This window comes from Neovison vison, chromosome 5, assembly GCF_020171115.1.
Source record: "Neovison vison isolate M4711 chromosome 5, ASM_NN_V1, whole genome shotgun sequence".
NCBI classification, from domain to species: Eukaryota; Metazoa; Chordata; class Mammalia; order Carnivora; family Mustelidae; genus Neogale; species Neogale vison.
In genome coordinates, this window is record NC_058095.1 from 57,215,981 (window position 1) to 57,233,883 (window position 17,903).

At 51.6% G+C, this 17,903-nt stretch overlaps 2 protein-coding genes and 1 long non-coding RNA gene across 3 annotated transcripts; all 3 read right to left on the reverse strand.

The window, feature by feature from the left end:
- Window positions 1–260: 260 nt before the first annotated feature.
- KRBA2 (KRAB-A domain containing 2) lies at window positions 261–5,851 on the reverse strand. Its single transcript, XM_044249058.1, is given in 5 exon segments — window positions 261–3,918; window positions 4,765–4,854; window positions 4,857–4,910; window positions 4,913–4,950; window positions 4,952–5,851. Coding segments are annotated over 5 exon segments (1,500 nt in total). The 5' UTR covers window positions 5,014–5,851; the 3' UTR covers window positions 261–2,662.
- Window positions 5,852–6,302: 451 nt separating this feature from the next.
- Window positions 6,303–7,578, reverse strand: LOC122906744. Its single transcript, XR_006384604.1, has 3 exons — window positions 7,093–7,578; window positions 6,728–7,006; window positions 6,303–6,539 (listed from the first exon to the last, which is right to left on the reverse strand). It is a non-coding gene; the product is annotated as an uncharacterized LOC122906744 (long non-coding RNA).
- A 1,105-nt stretch (window positions 7,579–8,683) lies between these two features.
- Window positions 8,684–13,994, reverse strand: RPL26 (ribosomal protein L26). Its single transcript, XM_044249059.1, has 4 exons — window positions 13,895–13,994; window positions 12,804–12,976; window positions 11,128–11,268; window positions 8,684–8,855 (listed from the first exon to the last, which is right to left on the reverse strand). The coding sequence occupies exons 2-4, from the start codon at window positions 12,969–12,971 to the stop codon at window positions 8,727–8,729; spliced, it is 438 nt and encodes a 145-aa protein (XP_044104994.1). The 5' UTR covers window positions 12,972–12,976; window positions 13,895–13,994; the 3' UTR covers window positions 8,684–8,726.
- Between the last annotated feature and the right edge of the window lie 3,909 nt (window positions 13,995–17,903).

Below are 17,903 nucleotides of genomic sequence, written 5' to 3' on the forward strand. Positions count from 1 at the left end.
TTGTAGTTTCTTTTCCTGTTTCGGAATCAGACTTCATGTGTTCCCTCCTTAAACACATTAACGGAGTAATGCCACCCCTCCCACTGATGTGGAATGCCACTTTCTTTTTTTTTTTTTTTTAAGATTTGTTTATTTATTTATTTGACAGACAGAGATCACAAGTAGTCAGAGAAGCAGGCAGAGAGAAAAGGGGAAGCAGGCTCCCTGCTGAGCCGAGAGCCCAGGACCTGGGATCATGACCTGAGCCAAAGGCAGAGGCTTCAACCCACTGAGTCACCCAGGCGCCCCTGGAATGCCACTTTTATCAAAAATTCTCAAAGCAAACAGAAGTCGGTTTCTGGCCTTGGTTCATATTCTGACTTCACGTGCCTTTCTCCAGCAACGGCCACAGAAATGCACCTGGCCGTATTCTGTGGGGGCCTGACAGTGGCCACCTGGAGGACTGGAGGATGCATGCGCAGACTGCCCCCTGGGGGCTGCCACCGAGATCCACTCCGCTGTGATGCAAAGATGCAGGCCTGGTGTGGCTAGATCTTCCAACTTTTCCAGAGATATATGTGAAACCTGGTTTTCTAGAGTGATGGTGGTGATAGTTTTCAGTTTCGCACATGAACTACATTTGCATGCTGCAAGCAGCTGGTGGGACCCTGGAAGCTTCTGTTCCAGATGCTGAAATGCAGAGTAAGGCCACAGCAGGTCTCAGTGTACACCTCTAACTCTTCTCCCACCACCAGCATTAAGAAGGAAAAGGGGAAGGAAGAGTGGAGATGCAGCAGCTGGGGAGACCTGGGTTCTCTGCAGCCCCTCCCTGGGACAGGCGGGGGACGCTGTGCCTCATCTCACCTCTCCCCTGCCCGGGTCCACAATGCGGTTCCTGGTTTGCCTGGCAACCACGAGGCAGTAGGTCAGCAAGAGTGTTGGTAACATGAGTTGAGCTGGGCCTCCCAGACCCTGCCAGGGTGAGTAACAAAGGAGCAGTGCAGAGTGAGGTCCCTGCCAAGGATGGAACAGGATTCCCCCCCTCCCCCGGAACAAGTTGGAAGGTGCTGTCACCTCCTTTCTAATAATAATCATGTAGCCTCCCGGTACCACTGTTTAACCAGCAGAGGAAGGGCAGAGGCCTCCAGCTTTCGTGTGGGGGATGGGCTCCGCTGGTAGCAAGGACAACTAACTCAGCGTTTAGACAAAGCCCTTCCCACATCTTCTCTCTGGTTCTCACAACACCCTGTGAGGCAGGCAGTGTTGTCCCTTCTGTGGGTAGGGGTAGGTACTGCCCCTTATGGAGGAGGGAACTGGCTCCAGGAGTGATCAGAATGGGCTTGAATGGCTCCAGGATACGCAGGAAGGATGCACGGGGGAATAAAGACCAGACCCCTCTCCTTCCTGTGGTCACCTCTGCAGAACTATTTGTTCCCATGACAGATCCTCCCAGAACATCTCCAGTGGGCTAGGCTTTTGTCTCGGCCATGGGAACACAGCAGAACCCAGATCCAAGGCAGTGTCCTTCTCCTTTTCCAGGTCAGCTCTCCTTACCCTGAACCATGACCCAGACTGGCCCTTGCTCTAGTCTCCTCTGGCCAGAGCAGGGACATCTGGCCCATGTTTGCCCTTTGCTCCAGAGTCCCTGGCGACTGGTCACTTCCTGGAATGTACTGACCCGTTCCAGAAAGACATGCTTTGCTATTCTTAAGGCAGAGACAACTGGCAGACTCAGACTGAAACCCTAGCCATGTCTTAATTCTGGCCAACTTTTAAAGTACGTTCCAGGCAGGTCACACCATTCCCTGCACATGCTGTTCTGAGAGCCGGGATGGCACCTATGGTATTTCTTGAAGCAGGAATTAGAGAGCAGGTGCTGAGGTGGCCAGTCCCCAGGGTGTGCTGGGTCAACATCTTCTCTCATGACTTGTCCTTCATCTCCATCTTTTCCTCTGTGCCCTGTCTTTTCGGATATTGTCTGAGGAGCAGGATTTGGCAGAAGGAATGCGTACTAGAAATAGGGAGGGCACCCCCACCAGCTTCACTGGTAAGACCCCATCAGTTCACGTCCTGCAGGCAAACACACTCCGTAGTTCGTAGAACTCTGTCTCCCAGAAAGTTATGCCCAGGGCCAAACCCCTAGTACCTGAGACTAGGGAAAAGTGGGGAAAGTGTCTTTGTAAATATAATTTAGGGGAGGCTCCCGAGATGAGATCACCCTCAAATGGGGTGGGCCTTAAACCCAATGACATGGATTTGGTATCCAATGGGTCCTTCTAAGAGACGGAAAAGGACAACACACATGGAGACCCACAGGAAGATGGGGCAGAGACTGGACTTGTACAAGCCAAGGATTGCAAGCAGCCATCAGAGAAAGGCCAGAGGCACGGAATGGATTCTCCTTCAGGGCCTCCAGGAGAGGCAGACTCTGCTGACACCCCGATTCTGAACTTCTGGCCCCAGAAGGACGAGAGGGTAAATTCCTGCTGTTCTAGCCTGCCAAGACTGCGGTCCTTTGTCATGGTAGCCCCAGGTCACAGACCTCACCAGGTTTGCCCCTTCAAGCAAGGACTTCCATGGACAATTTGACTGATGGGAAGGTCTACCCTTCAAGCTCCTTTCCCCAGGGAATTTGGTGGTAGTTCCCCAAGGGCCATATGGCGCCCACTCGGCAGGTGCCTGGTCACCAGCAAAAGAGACATGGGGCCCCCTGTGAGGTGCTGGGCTCTGCTGCTTCTGGAGTGGTGGGATCGAGGTCCTCGTCCACATCAGATCTGTCTGCTGCAACCTCAGTCCTTTCTTCCTGCCCCATCCAAAGGCTACTCTCTAGCTGTTCTTCAGCAATTTCCAGCTCCTCTTCTGTTTGTAAGATGGCCACAGTTTCCCGGGGTAAGTGCGAAGAGTACAGCCCGAGTTTGGCCTTAAAACCAAACATTGCCTCGTATGGACTTCGCTGCAGGGACACGTCAAACAGCTGATTCCTCGCCATCTGTACGAATCTCAGGCCTTCAGCCCAGCAACGTGAGCGGTTACTCTGCATCCAGGCCCTTACCATGTTCTTGACATCGTGGCTGACTTGCTCCAGGGAGCCTGGGCCCTGGCCAGGGCGCTGTTTACCACAGGCAATCTTTAGGTCTGGCCATACCTCACTGAGCTCATGCACAACCTGGTTTGTGAACTCCACGCCACTGCCAGAATCTAACACACGAGGTGTACCAAGAATCGTGAAGATGTCCAAGAGGACAATGACCACCTCACGGGCCCGCTTCGCTTTCAATGGCCGTAAAATAATAAACTTGGTTAAGTGGTCCTGGTAATACAAGATAAACTTGAACTCACCGTCGGCATTTGACTGCATGTCCAGGACCTCAACTTGGCACCTGGAGTCAGTGTCCTTCGAAGGCATGGGCTTGGGGGCAAGACCTCTCTTGGGTACCGGGTTCTTCTGGTAGCACTGTTTACAGAGCGTCAGGTACAAGACGATGACTTCTTTGGTGACATTCCCGTACTTTCCTTGTAGCTCCTTGAGCATGCGTGTCCGCCCGCCGTGCCCAATGTTGAGATGTGTATCATGGAGAATGTCAAACAACTCTTCCTTATGCACGTAATACCGAATTCGGTCGCGTTCTCCGTGGGTCGCCTCAATCAGTTTCTCTGTGCCTTGCACAGAGATCACGTCGTATTTTGCCGCACGGCGGTAGTCACGCGAGGACTTCTTCCCCTTTTCCTTAGCTTCTTTGACTTCCTTTATCGTTTGAAAGTACTTTTCTTTGGAAAATACCTTACTGTTGTAACTTTTGCTTTCAACTAACTTGGTCACACTTGCAAGAAACTTTTCTCTCATGTGACATATCTCCGTTTCCGTGTCACTTGTAGTGGACACATGAGGAGGGTCGTTTCCAGGTTTCTGGGGCATCGTGGACAACTGTAAGAAGGAGCCTAAGACAGGGAAAGAAAAAACAGAGTTAAAATCCCCAATATTCCCTCTGGGAGACTTTCCCTGCCAGTTCGTCATTTTTCATCTGATTTTTGAAGACCACCACAGAAAAGGAAGATCACAGAGGAATAGTATAAAAGCAGCAACAGAACAAAGCAACTAGAAAGCAACCAAGACTGCTCAAAACCCGAGTGTGTCAAGAGAATTTAAAGTTACTAAGATATATATAGAAATATGTAGTAATTTTAGACTTTAGGCAAACAGAGAGAATGAAACTATTCGCTCATAAAGTGAAACCTAGTTAACTGGTCTTTATTTATTAATGAGTAGGAGAGAGGATACATGGAAATGCTTCAGGCAGTAGACAGACACTCTCCCTCAGTAACTTTTAAAATAATATAAATAAATGGGAGAATGTTGCTGGAAGGCACCATGATAACCGCAAACTTGAACCTGAAGTTAGCACCAGGAAGGGGCTTTTTTTTTTTTTTTAAAGATTTTATTTATTTATTTGACAGATAGAGATCACAAGTAGGCAGAGGCAGAGAGAGAGAGAGAGAGGAGGAGGCAGGCTCCCTGCCGAGCAGAGACCCCGATGCGGGGCTTGATCCCAGGACCTTGGGATCATGACCTGAGCCGAAGGCAGAGGCTTTAACCCACTGAGCCACCCAGGAGCCCCAGGAAGGGGCTTTTTTAGCTTTTCCACAATCAATGTAATCGATTTCTTGGGGCCGAAGAGTCTGTCTGCATTTTAGGAGAATCAAGGAGAAAGTGCTGGGAAATTTTTGAATGACAGTTTCCCCCTGGTGACGGCACACAGGAGTAGTGAGTGAAGACTGAGTCCTTACCCTGAGGGACCACGTTCTCATAACCGTCCAGCATCGTGTCCATGCAGCAGGCCTTCCCAGAGGCTCTCAAACACTGGCCACATTTGGCGTATCCTCAGATGTTGCTACCGCTTGAAATGACACCAGCTGGTGCCACAGGGACCATTCTCGGGGCCTGGGCTAAGGAGTGGCTGCAGCAGGACTGGGGGAGACAGTAGAGGGTACCAGGAATGAAAGCACGCCAGCATCAGTGACTCGGAGTGTGATCATGTGGCTGTTACAAGGAAGGCAGAAGAAGTAATAAATGGTCTCCTATCCAATCAGAGGAGTCCAGTTTCGTGGGTGAGGAAACAAGTTCTGCCCTCCTGGGAGGTCTGCAGGCCTAGACTAGTTTTGATTCTGCCTGAGCTGAGGCCCACATATTTCCAGAACAAAGGAGAAAGTCCAAATGAACTTGGGCATTCCAAGACCGGAGACCCCTTCCAGTACGGGCTTGACGGCTCTGACTAGAGGCAGCAGGGTCTGTCTGTTTCCAGAAATGGAAAAACTCTACCTATGTGCAGAGAGGTCTGTCAGGGGCTCGTTATGCCAAAAAGAGGTACTCCGGTTGGTCCACACCCCTCCAAGATGGGAGAATTCCTCAGGGAGAGAACTTGAGAGTCAACTGAGACTCCTTAGAACCACTCCGGGTTGTAGGATGGCAATGAGGCCAGGGGAAGAGTTCACGTGATGATAACAGGAATAATGGCAATAGGGGGGAAAATAAAATCCATGGGATGCCACCATCGGAGGGAGAGCCGAGAGGCAGGGCAGAACCCTGGAAAGCAGAGAAAGTTGAAAAGTCTTCAAAGCTCTGAGCAACAGTCTTAGTTAAGCTGAGGTTTGGAAGGTTCTCCACTAAAAATGCTTCAAACTCTCGTGCTCAGCATCACTGGCTGACCACAGAACATTCCTGATTCTAAGACTCTGCTGACTACAAAACCACTGACTTTCTGATGACTTTTTTTGAGGGGAAAAAACAGAGGACCTACGTTAAATGAACACATCCAGATTAATATATGTGGAAAACATACATTTCAGTGTTGAAGAAATAGAATGTTTGCAAATGCTGTTTAAGTGTGAGCTCAAGATCCTCAGTGTAAATGGACATTTTAAAGGCTCAGAGGGGTACTTGGGTGGCTTAGTTGATTAAGCGTATGACTCTTGGTTTTGAACTCAGGTGGTGATCTCAGGGTCCATCACGTGGGTCTCCGCAGCAGAGTCTGTTTGAGATTCTTTACGTTTGCCCCTCTCCCTGCTCACAAGCGCCCACTGTCTCTCAAATAAATCTTTTTTTAAAAATAAAAGCTCTGAGAAGTTCTGCAGTACATAAACCAGTTTGTTTCATCTACTAGTCACACTTATTTATTTATAAGATTTTATTTATTTGACAGGGAGAGCACAGCAGGGGGAGCTGCAGAGGGAGAAGCAGGCTTCCAACTGAGCAGGGAACCCGACGTGGGGCTCTATCCCAGGACCCTGGGATCATAACCGGAGCTGAAGGCAGATGCTTAATGGAGTGAGCCACCCAGGTGCCCCTACCAGTCACATTTAATCATTTAATCACGTTTAAAAGGAATATGTTATCATCCCACAGGCAAAGGTCCTCAGAAGAGACCACGAGATATTCAGCAGGATCCAGGAAAGCACTTTCCAGACTCCTCCCTGAAATCAGCAGCTCTAATTGAGTGGCTGCCCTGGCTGCTATTTGAGGCCCTTCAGGGGACTGCAAGGGAAGTAAAAGCTTCAAATTCATCCTATAAAAGAATGAAGACAGGTTGGAAGTAATTTATAGTGAAAAGATGCAAAATTTCAGCCTTTCATCTGAGATACGGTCCTCACAATATGCTAGGAAACGCCATATTTTGCGTTATATATATATATTTGCGGACCTGTTTTGGTTAGTCCATCAGTGTTTGTTTTTTGAGAAATGAGAACGATTTACCTATAGGTACAGATGGGATTTCATAGAGGAATCTTGGCTGCCCTTCTTGGAAAAGGGGATGATCTGGCCATCCTGGGAGCTTGGCTGCTTGGCAACAACTGGCCGCAGGTCGGGTTAGAAGAGCTCGCACTCTCCTGTTCCCAGCATCCCTAAGCGCTCTACTAACGTGTCCAACTTATCTGTCCCTCCCTGCGGTCGTCTCGGTTTTCAGCACCTGTTCCACAGCAGCAGGAAAGAACCATGTCGAGCTTCCTGACGCGGTCTGTGACGGCGGGGTAACTACGGATATATGACCTTGGTTAGGGAAAGCTGGAGCCATCTCCCGTCCTCACCCACCTGTGAGTCTTTGCTTCGGCGTCCCAGACCTGGAAGGCCCTTTCGTTGGTCTTGTGAACTCAGCCGCCTTCCTGATGCGTCCAGCGACTCCAGCCGATTGCCACCTCTCCGTTCTCTGGACAGCCCGGTCTCTGGAGCACTTGATCTTGTGTTCGTCGTCGACTGGTTCGGGCGTACACAACCTCGCAGGTAGGCGCTGATCCCTCTACCGGGCGGTATTCCCTCAGACGGCCAAGGATCCAGCGAGACAAAAGATGCTCAGAGGACGGTAGGCAGACGCTCCCCGTGCAGGTGCAGGGGCGAGGCCGGCAAGGGGAGGGCTGAGGGGTGTGTCCCTGCCCCGGGCGGAGTTACTGGGCTTCAGCTCCCTCAGCCACAACAGGGGGACGTACTGGTTTCCTGATGCAGACGTGGGGATAACGCAGGTGAAGCACTTAGCAGAGCCTCCCCGCATCCCCGGACAGACGTCCCGCCCGCTCCGGGAGACCCGCTGCGGGCGCCACCTCCCCTGCGCGCGTGGCCTTCCTCCCTGTACTCCCTCCCGCTCGGCCCCCTCCGCCCCGCCTCCCAGGCTCGTCTGCACTCCCCCAGCCCCGCCCACCGATCGCCGCCCCCGACCCCCGGGAGGACGGCGAGTTCAGGGGTGAACCAATGAGCGAGGCCGGGAGACGCGGGGAGGATCGACGACCGCCAAACCCAGGCCGGAGGCCTCGGCTGTGAGGGGGATGCGCCGGGGGCCCGTCCTCCCCTCCCCCGCCGCCACCGCCGCAGCCCGCACCGGAAGCCGCTCCGCGCCGGCCGGAAGCCCCGCCCCCGCCGGGCATCTTTTCAATTTCCCGGAGGGACGGGGTAGCGCTAGGGGTTTTCGCCGCCTGTCCTTCCGCGGTCCCTGGGGCTGGGGGTACCTGCGGCCTGCCCACGCGTGACCTTGGCAGAGCGAGCAGCTGACCCTGTCCCTCGCGCTGTTGCAAAGCCCGCGGTCTGGAAGTGAAAGTGAGCTGCATCCCTCATTCTGCATCTAGAAGCTTCCTGGGAAAGGAGCAAGGCTGGCGCCTCTTCACGGAGCCCCGGGAACCAACGTTTCACAGGAACGTTTACTTCGAGCTGCAACGTAAGCATTTGCGCTCTGAGGTTTTGGCGCGTTGGCACTCCGAGTGGCACCAGCGCCTGCGAGATTACGGTAAAGGATGAGCACAGCTGGGGGCAGTGGCTCCTCGCTTGTACCCAAGCCCCAGCACGTGAGCAGTGTCACTTACATGCAGCACGCCACAAGCACACCTACATAGTCGTCGCCCAGCAGCAGGGAGATAGCAGGTTCGGCGGTAGCCCACAGGTCTCTATCTGGGCTTTCCTCAGTGAGCCATGATGCCCCCCCAATTACTGCCTGCTCTAATAAGGGAGACACCCCCACTATGTTAGCGGAATCTCATTACTCTCGGTGACTAAAGAGTTGGTGCTCAAATGGGAAAACCCCCTCTACCTAGATAGTATTTTTCTTTAGCACAGTCAAGGCCCAGGATGGGGGACCTGCCTCCAGTAGCAAATGCCACCCGACTTCCCGGAAAACCCACCGGCTGGCAGGGGGGTGTTATCCCCAAGCCCCACACAAAGCAAAGGCTCTTCATTTTAACAGTTTTTATTTCAAGTCAGATAGAAGACTACTTTACTCCTGCATCTTCTCAATTGTTTCTTCCTTGTATTTGCCCTTTTCCTTTCCTACTTGGCGAGATTTGGCTTTCCGTTCCAGGATCTTTTTGCGGTCTTTGTCCAGTTTTAGTCTAGTGATAACCACCTGCAGAGAAACAAAACACTTCTAGAGTTACCAGCTTCACAAGCTAATCAAGTCATACACATTGATGTTTCTACCGTAACTTGAGAAACAAGTTGGATTATAAATGTAGCTTCACAAAACCAGAGTATAGATTCTTCTTGAGACAAATCTAATAGTTAAAGGTCTCCAGGTGATGGTAAATTTAGGTCTTGTGAAGGAAGGCGAGGAACAGGGGCAAAGAGCACTGAACCAGGTTTGGGAACACAGCAAAAGCACCAAAAAGAAATCTCTGCCATCACAGAGCCTGTACTTTGATATGGGGAGTGAGAAAACAAAGGACGTGGATATATGTCAGACTTTGATATACAGAAGTACAGGTAATATGGGGGAGACTAATAATATGCTGGTGAGCAGGGGCTAAATCCTATAGGGTGATCAAACAAGGCCCTAAAGTTAGGCTACACTCAGACACCTGAAACCTTGAGCACATTATGGTGAGAGACATCAGACAGACCAATACTGTATGATGGCAGGGATAGGTACTATTGTAAAAAGTCAACTTTTGACAAGATTAAAATGGTCAGCCAGGGATAGCAGACAGGACAGATGTTAAGGTATAAACTTACAAACTGGGGTGCCTGGGTGGCTCAGTGGGTAAAGCCTCTGCCTTCAGCTCAGGTTGTGATCTCAGGGTCCTGGGATCGATGGGGATCGAGCCGCGCATCGGGCTCTCTGCTCAGTGGGGAGCCTGCTTCCCCTGCCTCCCACCTTCCTCTCTGCCTACTTGTGATCTCACTTTGTGTGTCAAATAAATAATCTTAAAAAAAAAAAAAGCAACTTACAGACTTTTAAGTCCTACAGATATGATCAGCAGTAGTGATATATACACAATATTGCATCATAATCACTAATCTTGCTGAAAGACTACAACTCTGTTACTCCCACTACTAAAATGAGCAACTGGGAGGACAAAGCTGCTGTGTTGGTGGCAAACCGTGGACAGAATCATAAGTCTGAACACATTAGGTTTGATGTTACCCATCAGAAATTCAAGCTAAAATGCAAAACAGGCAACTGGGTGTTGAGGTCCGGGCCAGAGTCCTCTGCCTTTAGAGGTCTGAAGTCCTTAGACTGAAATAAAGAGATAAAGACAATCACCGAGCCCCAGTGAAGGAAACTTACATCCTACGCTGTGCTACCTGGAAAAGACCAAAAAGCTATCACTGGGCTGGTGACCTGGATAGTAGCTGATCTACTGGTGGGACAGACACAGGACTGGTGAAGGCCAGAGAACAGCAAAGTCCTTGCTCTCAAGAGACACATACTAAAGGAATTAGAGAGAAGCATCACCACAATGATAATCCACTGGGGGTAGGGAAGAGAGGTAAAGAAAACACAGGAAAACACTAATAGTGAATTCCAAGTGAAAGAGATGCAGGAGTATTGCCACACCAATCCTTCCAACTTTCCTGTAGTTTGGAAACAGATTTATGGCAGCATCATAAGATCTTTTAAAAACCAGAAGCAAGAAATTACAGTATCCGAGAATTCACATCCAAGTTCCCGTGGGAACTGCACAGGAAACAGACCAGATTTTCTATGCTGGCTCAGACACTACCACTATCCATGAGATCTTAGCTTGTGGGCTTCGGTTTTTTCCCCATTTGTAAATGGCTTAATACTTTACAGGGTTGTAGAACTGACATCCTGTTTACCCAGTGTTATTTACTTTTTAAGATTTATTTATTTATTTTAGAGGGATGGGGGAGAGAGCGAGCAGGAGTGAGACAGTGCGTTAGTGAGAGGGGCACAGGGACAGGAAATCTCAAGCAAGCTCTACGCTGAGTGGAGAGCCCCACTTGGGGGCCTCAATCCCAGGACACTGAGGTCACGACCTGAGCCAAAACCAAAAAGTTGGACACTTAACTGACTGAATCCCCCAGGCGTCCCTGCTTACTCAGCTTTAATACTGAGAATGAACAGGGTATCAGCTCCATTTAATAGAAAAATTACCCTATTTCCTGGATTTTAAGATTTGTTCACCATAGCTTTTGAGGAGAAGATACATTAAATATACATCATGACTGGTCAAGATGCCTTGATCTCATAAAAAATTTCAGCCTGATTTCTAGAACTCCATTCAAATACTGTGTTGGCTTTTAAGACTGGTTTCTAGAACCTCTAAAATCAGGGATTCTATTTCTCTGGGAGGGCCCTGCGAACAAACAACCACATTTGCCAACACCTCCTGTAAATTCCTTCTCTTCTCTCGGGCACTCTCAGAAACACCTACCTTGCTAGGGTGAATGCCCACATGGACGGTTGTGCCATTCGCCTTCTCTCTCTGCACTCGTTCAATGTAGATGACGTATTTCTTCCTGTAGACCTGGACGACCTTGCCAATCTGCTGACCTTTGTAGTGTCCTCGCACAACCTAAACGTTATGTTCAAAAATAACAGAAATATTAAGATTAACCTTTGGGGGCCATCTGGGTGGTTCAGTTGGTTAAGCCTCTGCCTTTGGCTCAGGTCATGATCTCAGGGTCCTGGGATCGAGCCCCACATCAGGCTCTCTGCTCAGCTCCCTGCTCCCCCACCCCCCGACCTGCCTCTCTGCCTACTTGTGAACTCTGTCAAATAAATAAAAACAAAATCTTAAAAAAAAAAAAAAAAATCAACCTTGGGAACTAGGAAAGCTACAGATCACTTAAACGTCACTGACTCGACCAGATCTGTGAGACCTTTCAATTTTCAAAGACAGGACTGCTAGCGGAAACGTGCCAATAATTCTCTCTGGCTTGAACCTGCAAATAAGCCATGTCCCCATATAAATCCGGTGATGGACAGCACATCCATCAACTGGTGGTCCACAAGCAGCCGCGGGCTTGGTAAAAGGTTAAAACACAACCCCACTTTGGCTTTCGTAGCAGGTGGACAACAAGGAACTTTACTCCGCGTCGAAGGAGGCAAGAGGCCACAAGACTAAATTCACAACCCATTAACGTGTCCAACCCAGTGTCAGGGCAGGCAGCAGCAAGGATGTGTGGGAACCAATTCTTTCCCAAAGTCCAGTTTCCCACCCCCGAGTCCCAGTGATGCTCAGTCACTCTGGAAGCATCCCAAAGTGCTTCTGCACAGATGTTTCTTTCCAGCTGCAGATTTTCTCACATTAAGAGACCTTGAGGGGTGCCGGAGTGGCTCAGTGGGTTAAGGCCTCTCTGCTTTTGGCTTGGGTCATGATCCTGGCGTCCTGGATGGAGGCCCATATTGGGCTCTCCGCTGAGCAGGGAACCTGCTTCCCCCTCTCTGCCTACTTGCGATCTCTGTCCATCAAATAAATAAATAAAATCTTTAAAAAAAATCTTGAAAGCCAAGACCACGTCCTGAAAGCACTGACAAATCTGGCACTAGTACAGTGGTAACCAACGGTGGGTGTCAACCCACACGGCCATCTGGAGACTGGCCTTTTACCTAAACGCCCGATAACCCCATCAATACTGGCGACAGGCACACGCTGCTCTAGAGCTGGGCCTCGATCCTGTCATCCCCAGCTGCAGGTTACAGCTAAGCAAACACATACAGAAATTTTCACTTGAATCGACCTGACAAGGTGTCCACAGGCAAACATAAAACCACCACGTAAAACTACGGTCCAGGGAGGGCTCCCCTATCTGGGCTTTAACTCGGACAGAGCCCGAACTGGTCCTCACACGCATCTCTGCTGACCAACCGCACCGAGAAAAAGCGCCTCACAAAGTAGTGCGTTGGTTCGGAACCACTTCCCTTCTTCCGGTTACTAGGCCCAGATTCTGGTGCTTGGGCCGACTGACACGGTTTCCTGTTTGACTTTACGGCTCCCTCCTGCCCTCCTGCTCTGGGAGCCACGTCTCAGGCGCATCGCGGCCTGAGCGCAATCCCTCTCCCGGTCCCGGCGTGCGGGCTCCGCCGAGACCCCCGCGCGCTCCAGACCTGCACTTCGTCGTCTTTCCGGATGGGCATGGACCGCACGTTGTACTTCTGCCTCAGCTCCTTGGAAAGAGGGGAGGACATGATCTTCCTGCGAATGTGGGACGGCGCATTGAAGTGCCGCTTCCGGTTCTTGCTCCGGTCGGAAGTCACGAAGGGATTGAACTTCATCTCGGCTGAAGAGGAAAGTCAGAAGCCGCGTCAGCCCTTAAGGGACCACGGTCGAGTCCACTTTCCAAACCGGTAACGGCACCACTGCCAGGTGGGCAGGTCAGAAACCCCGGGAACGATCCTAGTCTACCGCGGGATTTTCTGTATTTGTTGATGGGATAAAGAATTCCTGAGAGCCCGGGGTCTCCGTCCCTTAGGCATCCGCCTTCGGCTCAGGTTATATCCCAGGGTCCTGGGACGGAGCCCCGCGGAGCGCTCCCTGCTCAGCGGGGAGTCTGCTTCTCCCTCTGCGTGTGCTAATAAATAGTCTAAAATAATAACGATAGTAATTCCCCATCAGTAACACACCTGCTTCAGCTCACACCCTCCAACTCCTGCATCACCGGGTAGTCAAGACGCGACTCGCACCCCTGATGCGTGAAGGCAACGCAGACCCACAACTCACTCAACATCACACTCTGCAGACCGACCACCGTCCACCCACTACAGACCCGGGCGCGAGCGCGTTTAGCTCCCCACAAAAACCCATCGGCTCCTCCGTCCCCAAGTCTGGGCAGGGCTGCGCATCTCGGGTCCAAAAAGCCTTCTCCTGGGCGAGCGCGGCCTGCTAAGTTCCCTGGCTTTACCAGGTAACTATTTCCAGACCATCTCTAAGCAACTACACCTAGTAGACTTGCCTCCATCTCCAGAGAACGCTTCCCCTCCAGGAGCCGATATGCGGGGATCCCAAACCCCCCGCTCCTCCTCCCTTTCCAAGCTCGGCGGCCCTCAGGCTTGTGGGAATACAGATGGAGACCATTACGGCCCCTTTCCCTGGGTGCTATGCGTCCGCCGGGAGAGTATCGGACCCCCGGGGTCAAAAGACATCGCGCCCGCCAACGGATGGCCGTGGATTTTCTCGCGCTTACAAGGCCAAAACTCACCCACAGGAGCCTCAGCGATGGCCGCAAAAGGGAAGAGATCTACACGTTATTTCCGGTTCTGTAAGTTGCCGAGAGATCTCGCGAGACCGATCATCTCTTGGCGCGAGAGAGGCGCGGGGTTTGAACGGGTGGAGGAAACTGGGAAAGAAACTGATGACTAGTGCATCCCGGCGGCTTGGAGGGGAACTGCAGGGAACGGCAAAACCGCCTTCTCCAGGACCTGGTGCCTCCCTTGGGAAGTCTGGGTTCTGCAGGTGGGTGCTCCGGAAAGGGTCGTTCGTGGGCGGGTGGTGGCGGGGGCTGCTCAGGGTGTGGCTGTTCCGGTGCGTGGTGAAGGAGCCGGCGCCTCATTCGCCGGGAAAGGGCAGGTTTTACTAGTGGCCGCCAGGTGGCGCTGGGCCTGCGTCCGCCGGTCACTCAGGTTCCGCGCGTGCGTGGGGGCTTTGGAAGAGCTCCACCGCCCAGCCCAGCGGCGGCCGCCCGCCTTGCGGGGGCGGGGACCCGAGGTCGTCCCCGCCCCGCGCCTGGAGTCTGCACCTGCGTGTCTAACGAGCTCGCGGGTGATGGCCCGGGTTCGGGTCCGAGACCGCACTTGGAGGGAGGCCTTTGCAAGCAGAGGGCTGCGCCCCTTTCCGATCGTTACTGCCCGCTGCCCTGCGGTCTGGGGTCTGATGGAAGCGGGGGCGCGGGCCGGGGTCGCCCGCAAACGGACGCTAGGGCAGGCTGCGGGGCGGGGCGGGGAGTGCGGGAGGGCGGTGAGCTCCCGCGGCTTGCCTGGCGGCGCACCTGGTGGGGGATCCGTTTCTGTCGGATGAATAATGCCTTGTCCTTGGCGGAGCAATGCGGGGTCCTGCAGGCAAAGACACGCACGTCGTTGTAATTCATAAGACAGAGGCAGAGAGAGGCAGGCTCCATGCTGAGCCCATTGCTCGGCGGGATCTCATCATCCTGAGATCACAACCCGAGCTGAAACCAAGTGGTAGCCACTAAACCGACCGGGCCCCCCAGGTGCCCCGCCCTTGGTGCTTCTGTGTGGCAGGAATAGCAGAGAGCTTTGGGGTCAGGGAACACTTCTGGGGTGAGATCACCCTTGGCTGAGTTTGGAAGAATGTTAAAATTAGCTCCATGAGGCAGTGGGAATCGCTGGAGGGAGGGCTTGGAGATGGGAAACAGCTTGACGTAGTGTTTCCAGGAGCCAGGGCCTTGCGGCTGGAGGGAAGAACCTTCAGGGAGAAGCCCATGGGGCTCCGGGCTGAGCTGAATTCGCTTGGGTTGCTAGAAGTTCCAGGGAGCCGCTGAATGCCCCTGCCTTCCTAACCTTGTCTTCCTTTCTGGTCCTCGCAGACTTATCCTCTCTCTTGTTCTTATTAGTTCCCCCAACCCCCTCTTTTCTTTCTTTCTTGCCTTTTTTTTTCTTCTTTAAGTTTTGTTAAAGTAATCTCCGCATCCCACGTGGGGCTCAAACTCACAACCCCAAGATTAAGAGTCAAGGGTTCTTCCGACCGAGCCACCCAGGCGCCAGCTAAGCCCCTCTTCTAGGTCTCCCCTATCCTCTTCCTCTCTTCCCACAAAGGCCTGCTCTGTTCCCTCATCCTGCCCATCATTCTCTGTTGTCACCCTTCCCTCCAGAGGACTCCTGAGCTCCCTCCCCCATGCAACACTGAGTCATTGAAATTAAACCTCCAGGCCACCATTTGGAGAGCACAACCACTTTATACGGTGTGAAGATTGCCAGGGTACAGATCGTACGCACAGGTGCAAAGTATGAGTAGCCTCGTGGAGTTTTTACCGGCATAAAATGTCTGGTCTCCGTCCTGCGCGACCCTTGGGCCACCTAGCCGGGCTGCTCCCTCTCTCTTCCTTCCGTGCCTCCTACATGATTTGAAACACGTCTTTTTAACTGGACTCCTCGGGGTTGTCTCAAGGCTGGTCTTTGTGAAACCCTAAGACAAACCAGCTGTTCCACAACCTAAGTCCCTCGGACTCAACTTTGTCCCTGGCCCCCAAACCATCCCATTTGTTTCTTCTTTCCTGCTTGCCCGCCTTCATGCAGGTGTTCTTGATATATCTCTCCAACTCTTACTCGTTACCATATCGTAGGCCAGGCACTGAGATCCAGAGATCAGGAAGATCTAGCCTCCCCCTGAAGGAGCACAGTGTCTAGAAGGGAGAAATGGCTCCCTGGACAAATAGGGATAGCAAAGTGTCACTGGGAAGACAGCGGGATGGGTCAACTCTGACAGCGGTGGGGCATGGGGAGCTCTTCACCGTTGAGCCTTGAACTGCTTCTGGAAAGCTAGGGAGGAGTTCTCTGGGCAGAGATCCCCCCAAGCCAAGGCCCAAAGGTCTGTACCAGCACCACCTGTTGGATCTACAAAGAGTTTGTGTTGAGAATTATTTCGTAGCAGGTGAAAGGAGGATGCGGGAAAGTGAGGATGGGACCCTGGTATTCTGTGCCACAGCGGGACGCTTGGGTGGCTCAGTTGGTTGGGTGTCTGCCTTTGGCTCAGGTCATGATCCCAGGGTCCTGGGATCAAGTTCCTAATGGGGGACTCCCATCTCCCTCTGCCTGCCGCTCCCCCTGCTTGTGCTATCTCTCTCTTTCTCTCTCTGACAAATAAATTAATTTAAAAAAGAAAAGGTTATTGTGAGGTAGCAAAGTGTGTGTGCATAAGTAGCATGCCCTTGGACAAGGGGTGGAAGAGAGGAGCAACAGTTCATGTTTAATCCCAGGCTTCCGTCTGTCTGTCTCTCTCTCTTTTTAAAATTTTAATTTATTTATTTGACAGACAGAGATCTCAAGTAGGCAGAGAGAGGAGGAAGCAGGCTCCCTGCTGAGCAGAGAGCCCAATGCGGGGCTTGATCCCAGGACCTTGAGATCATGACCTGAGCCGAAGGCAGAGGCTTTAACCTACTGAGCCACCCAGGCACTCCTATTTGTCTGTCTCTTGATGAACGGTATCTTCCTGCAGTATCATGATGTCAGGGGGGTTGTTTAAAGTAAAAGCTTTTACCTGATGAAGGAAAGGAAGGGTAGAGAAAAACCAAAACTATCCCATTAAATGATCGGCTCAAAGAGAAGTCCAGAGGAACTGAGAAACCCTGAGTCAAGTATTAAGCTTTCTACCTTCCTTCCTGGTGTGCCTGTTCAGCAGACGATGTCACACCACTAACCAGACAAACCAGCCCCATCGAGCCAAGAGCTGACACTCTCAGCACGATGGGTAGGCGGGCAGCTCCCGAATGTTCTTGGGGCCAGAGCCTCACAGGGCAACAGGTGTGTTCACTGAAAATCTCTTTAGCATCTAATAGCATTTTTCAGTTTAATTTTTAAAAGATTTTATTTATTTATTTTCGAGAGAGAACGAGCACAGAGGGAGAGTGAGAGGGAGAAGCAGGCTCCCTGCTGAGCAGAGATCCCGATGTGATCCCAGGACCCCGAGATCATGACCTGAGCCAAAGGCATACGTTTAGCTGACTGAGCCAACCAGGAGCCCCTTCAGTTTAATTTTTGAACAAGTAGGATGTTGTCTTGTTTCAAAAAGTATCAAGGGGAAGGGGTGCCTCGGTGACTTGGCAGGTTAAGGGTCTGCCTTCTACTCAGGTCATGATCCCGGGTGCTAAGATCAGGCTTAAAGTTGGGCTCCCTCCTCAGTGGGAAGTCTGCTTCTCCCTCTCCCTCTGACCCTCCCCCATCTAGTGCTCTCCCGCACTGTCTCTCAAATGATTTTTTTTTTTTTAAGTTTCAAAGGGAAAGGGAAAATCATCCCCGTTCTGTCCCATCAGTTTCTCGTCTCCTTACCCGGTTAATCACTGTTACTAATTCTTTGCATGCTCTACGCAATTTCTTAATGCATACATAAGCACATAAGAACGTGAATTTTTATTCCCCCTCCCTTCCTCAATGTACCACACCACATTTATCCCATTGGCCGTTGTCTCTTGGAGACGTTCTGTGGGGATATACGCACGTCTATCTAGATGATACATTTTTAGGACAGGACTTGCT

Excerpts from the sequence above, each read along its gene's own strand:
- RPL26 (XM_044249059.1), bottom strand. The coding sequence starts at position 12,971 with ATGAAGTTCAATCCCTTCGTGACTTCCGACCGGAGCAAGAACCGGAAG. Across the intron at positions 11,269-12,803 it reads GGAAAGACGACGAAGTGCAG|GTTGTGCGAGGACACTACAA; the intron begins GTCTGGAGCGCG and ends CATAACGTTTAG. Across the intron at positions 8,856-11,127 it reads TGGGCATTCACCCTAGCAAG|GTGGTTATCACTAGACTAAA; the intron begins GTAGGTGTTTCT and ends GTTTCTCTGCAG.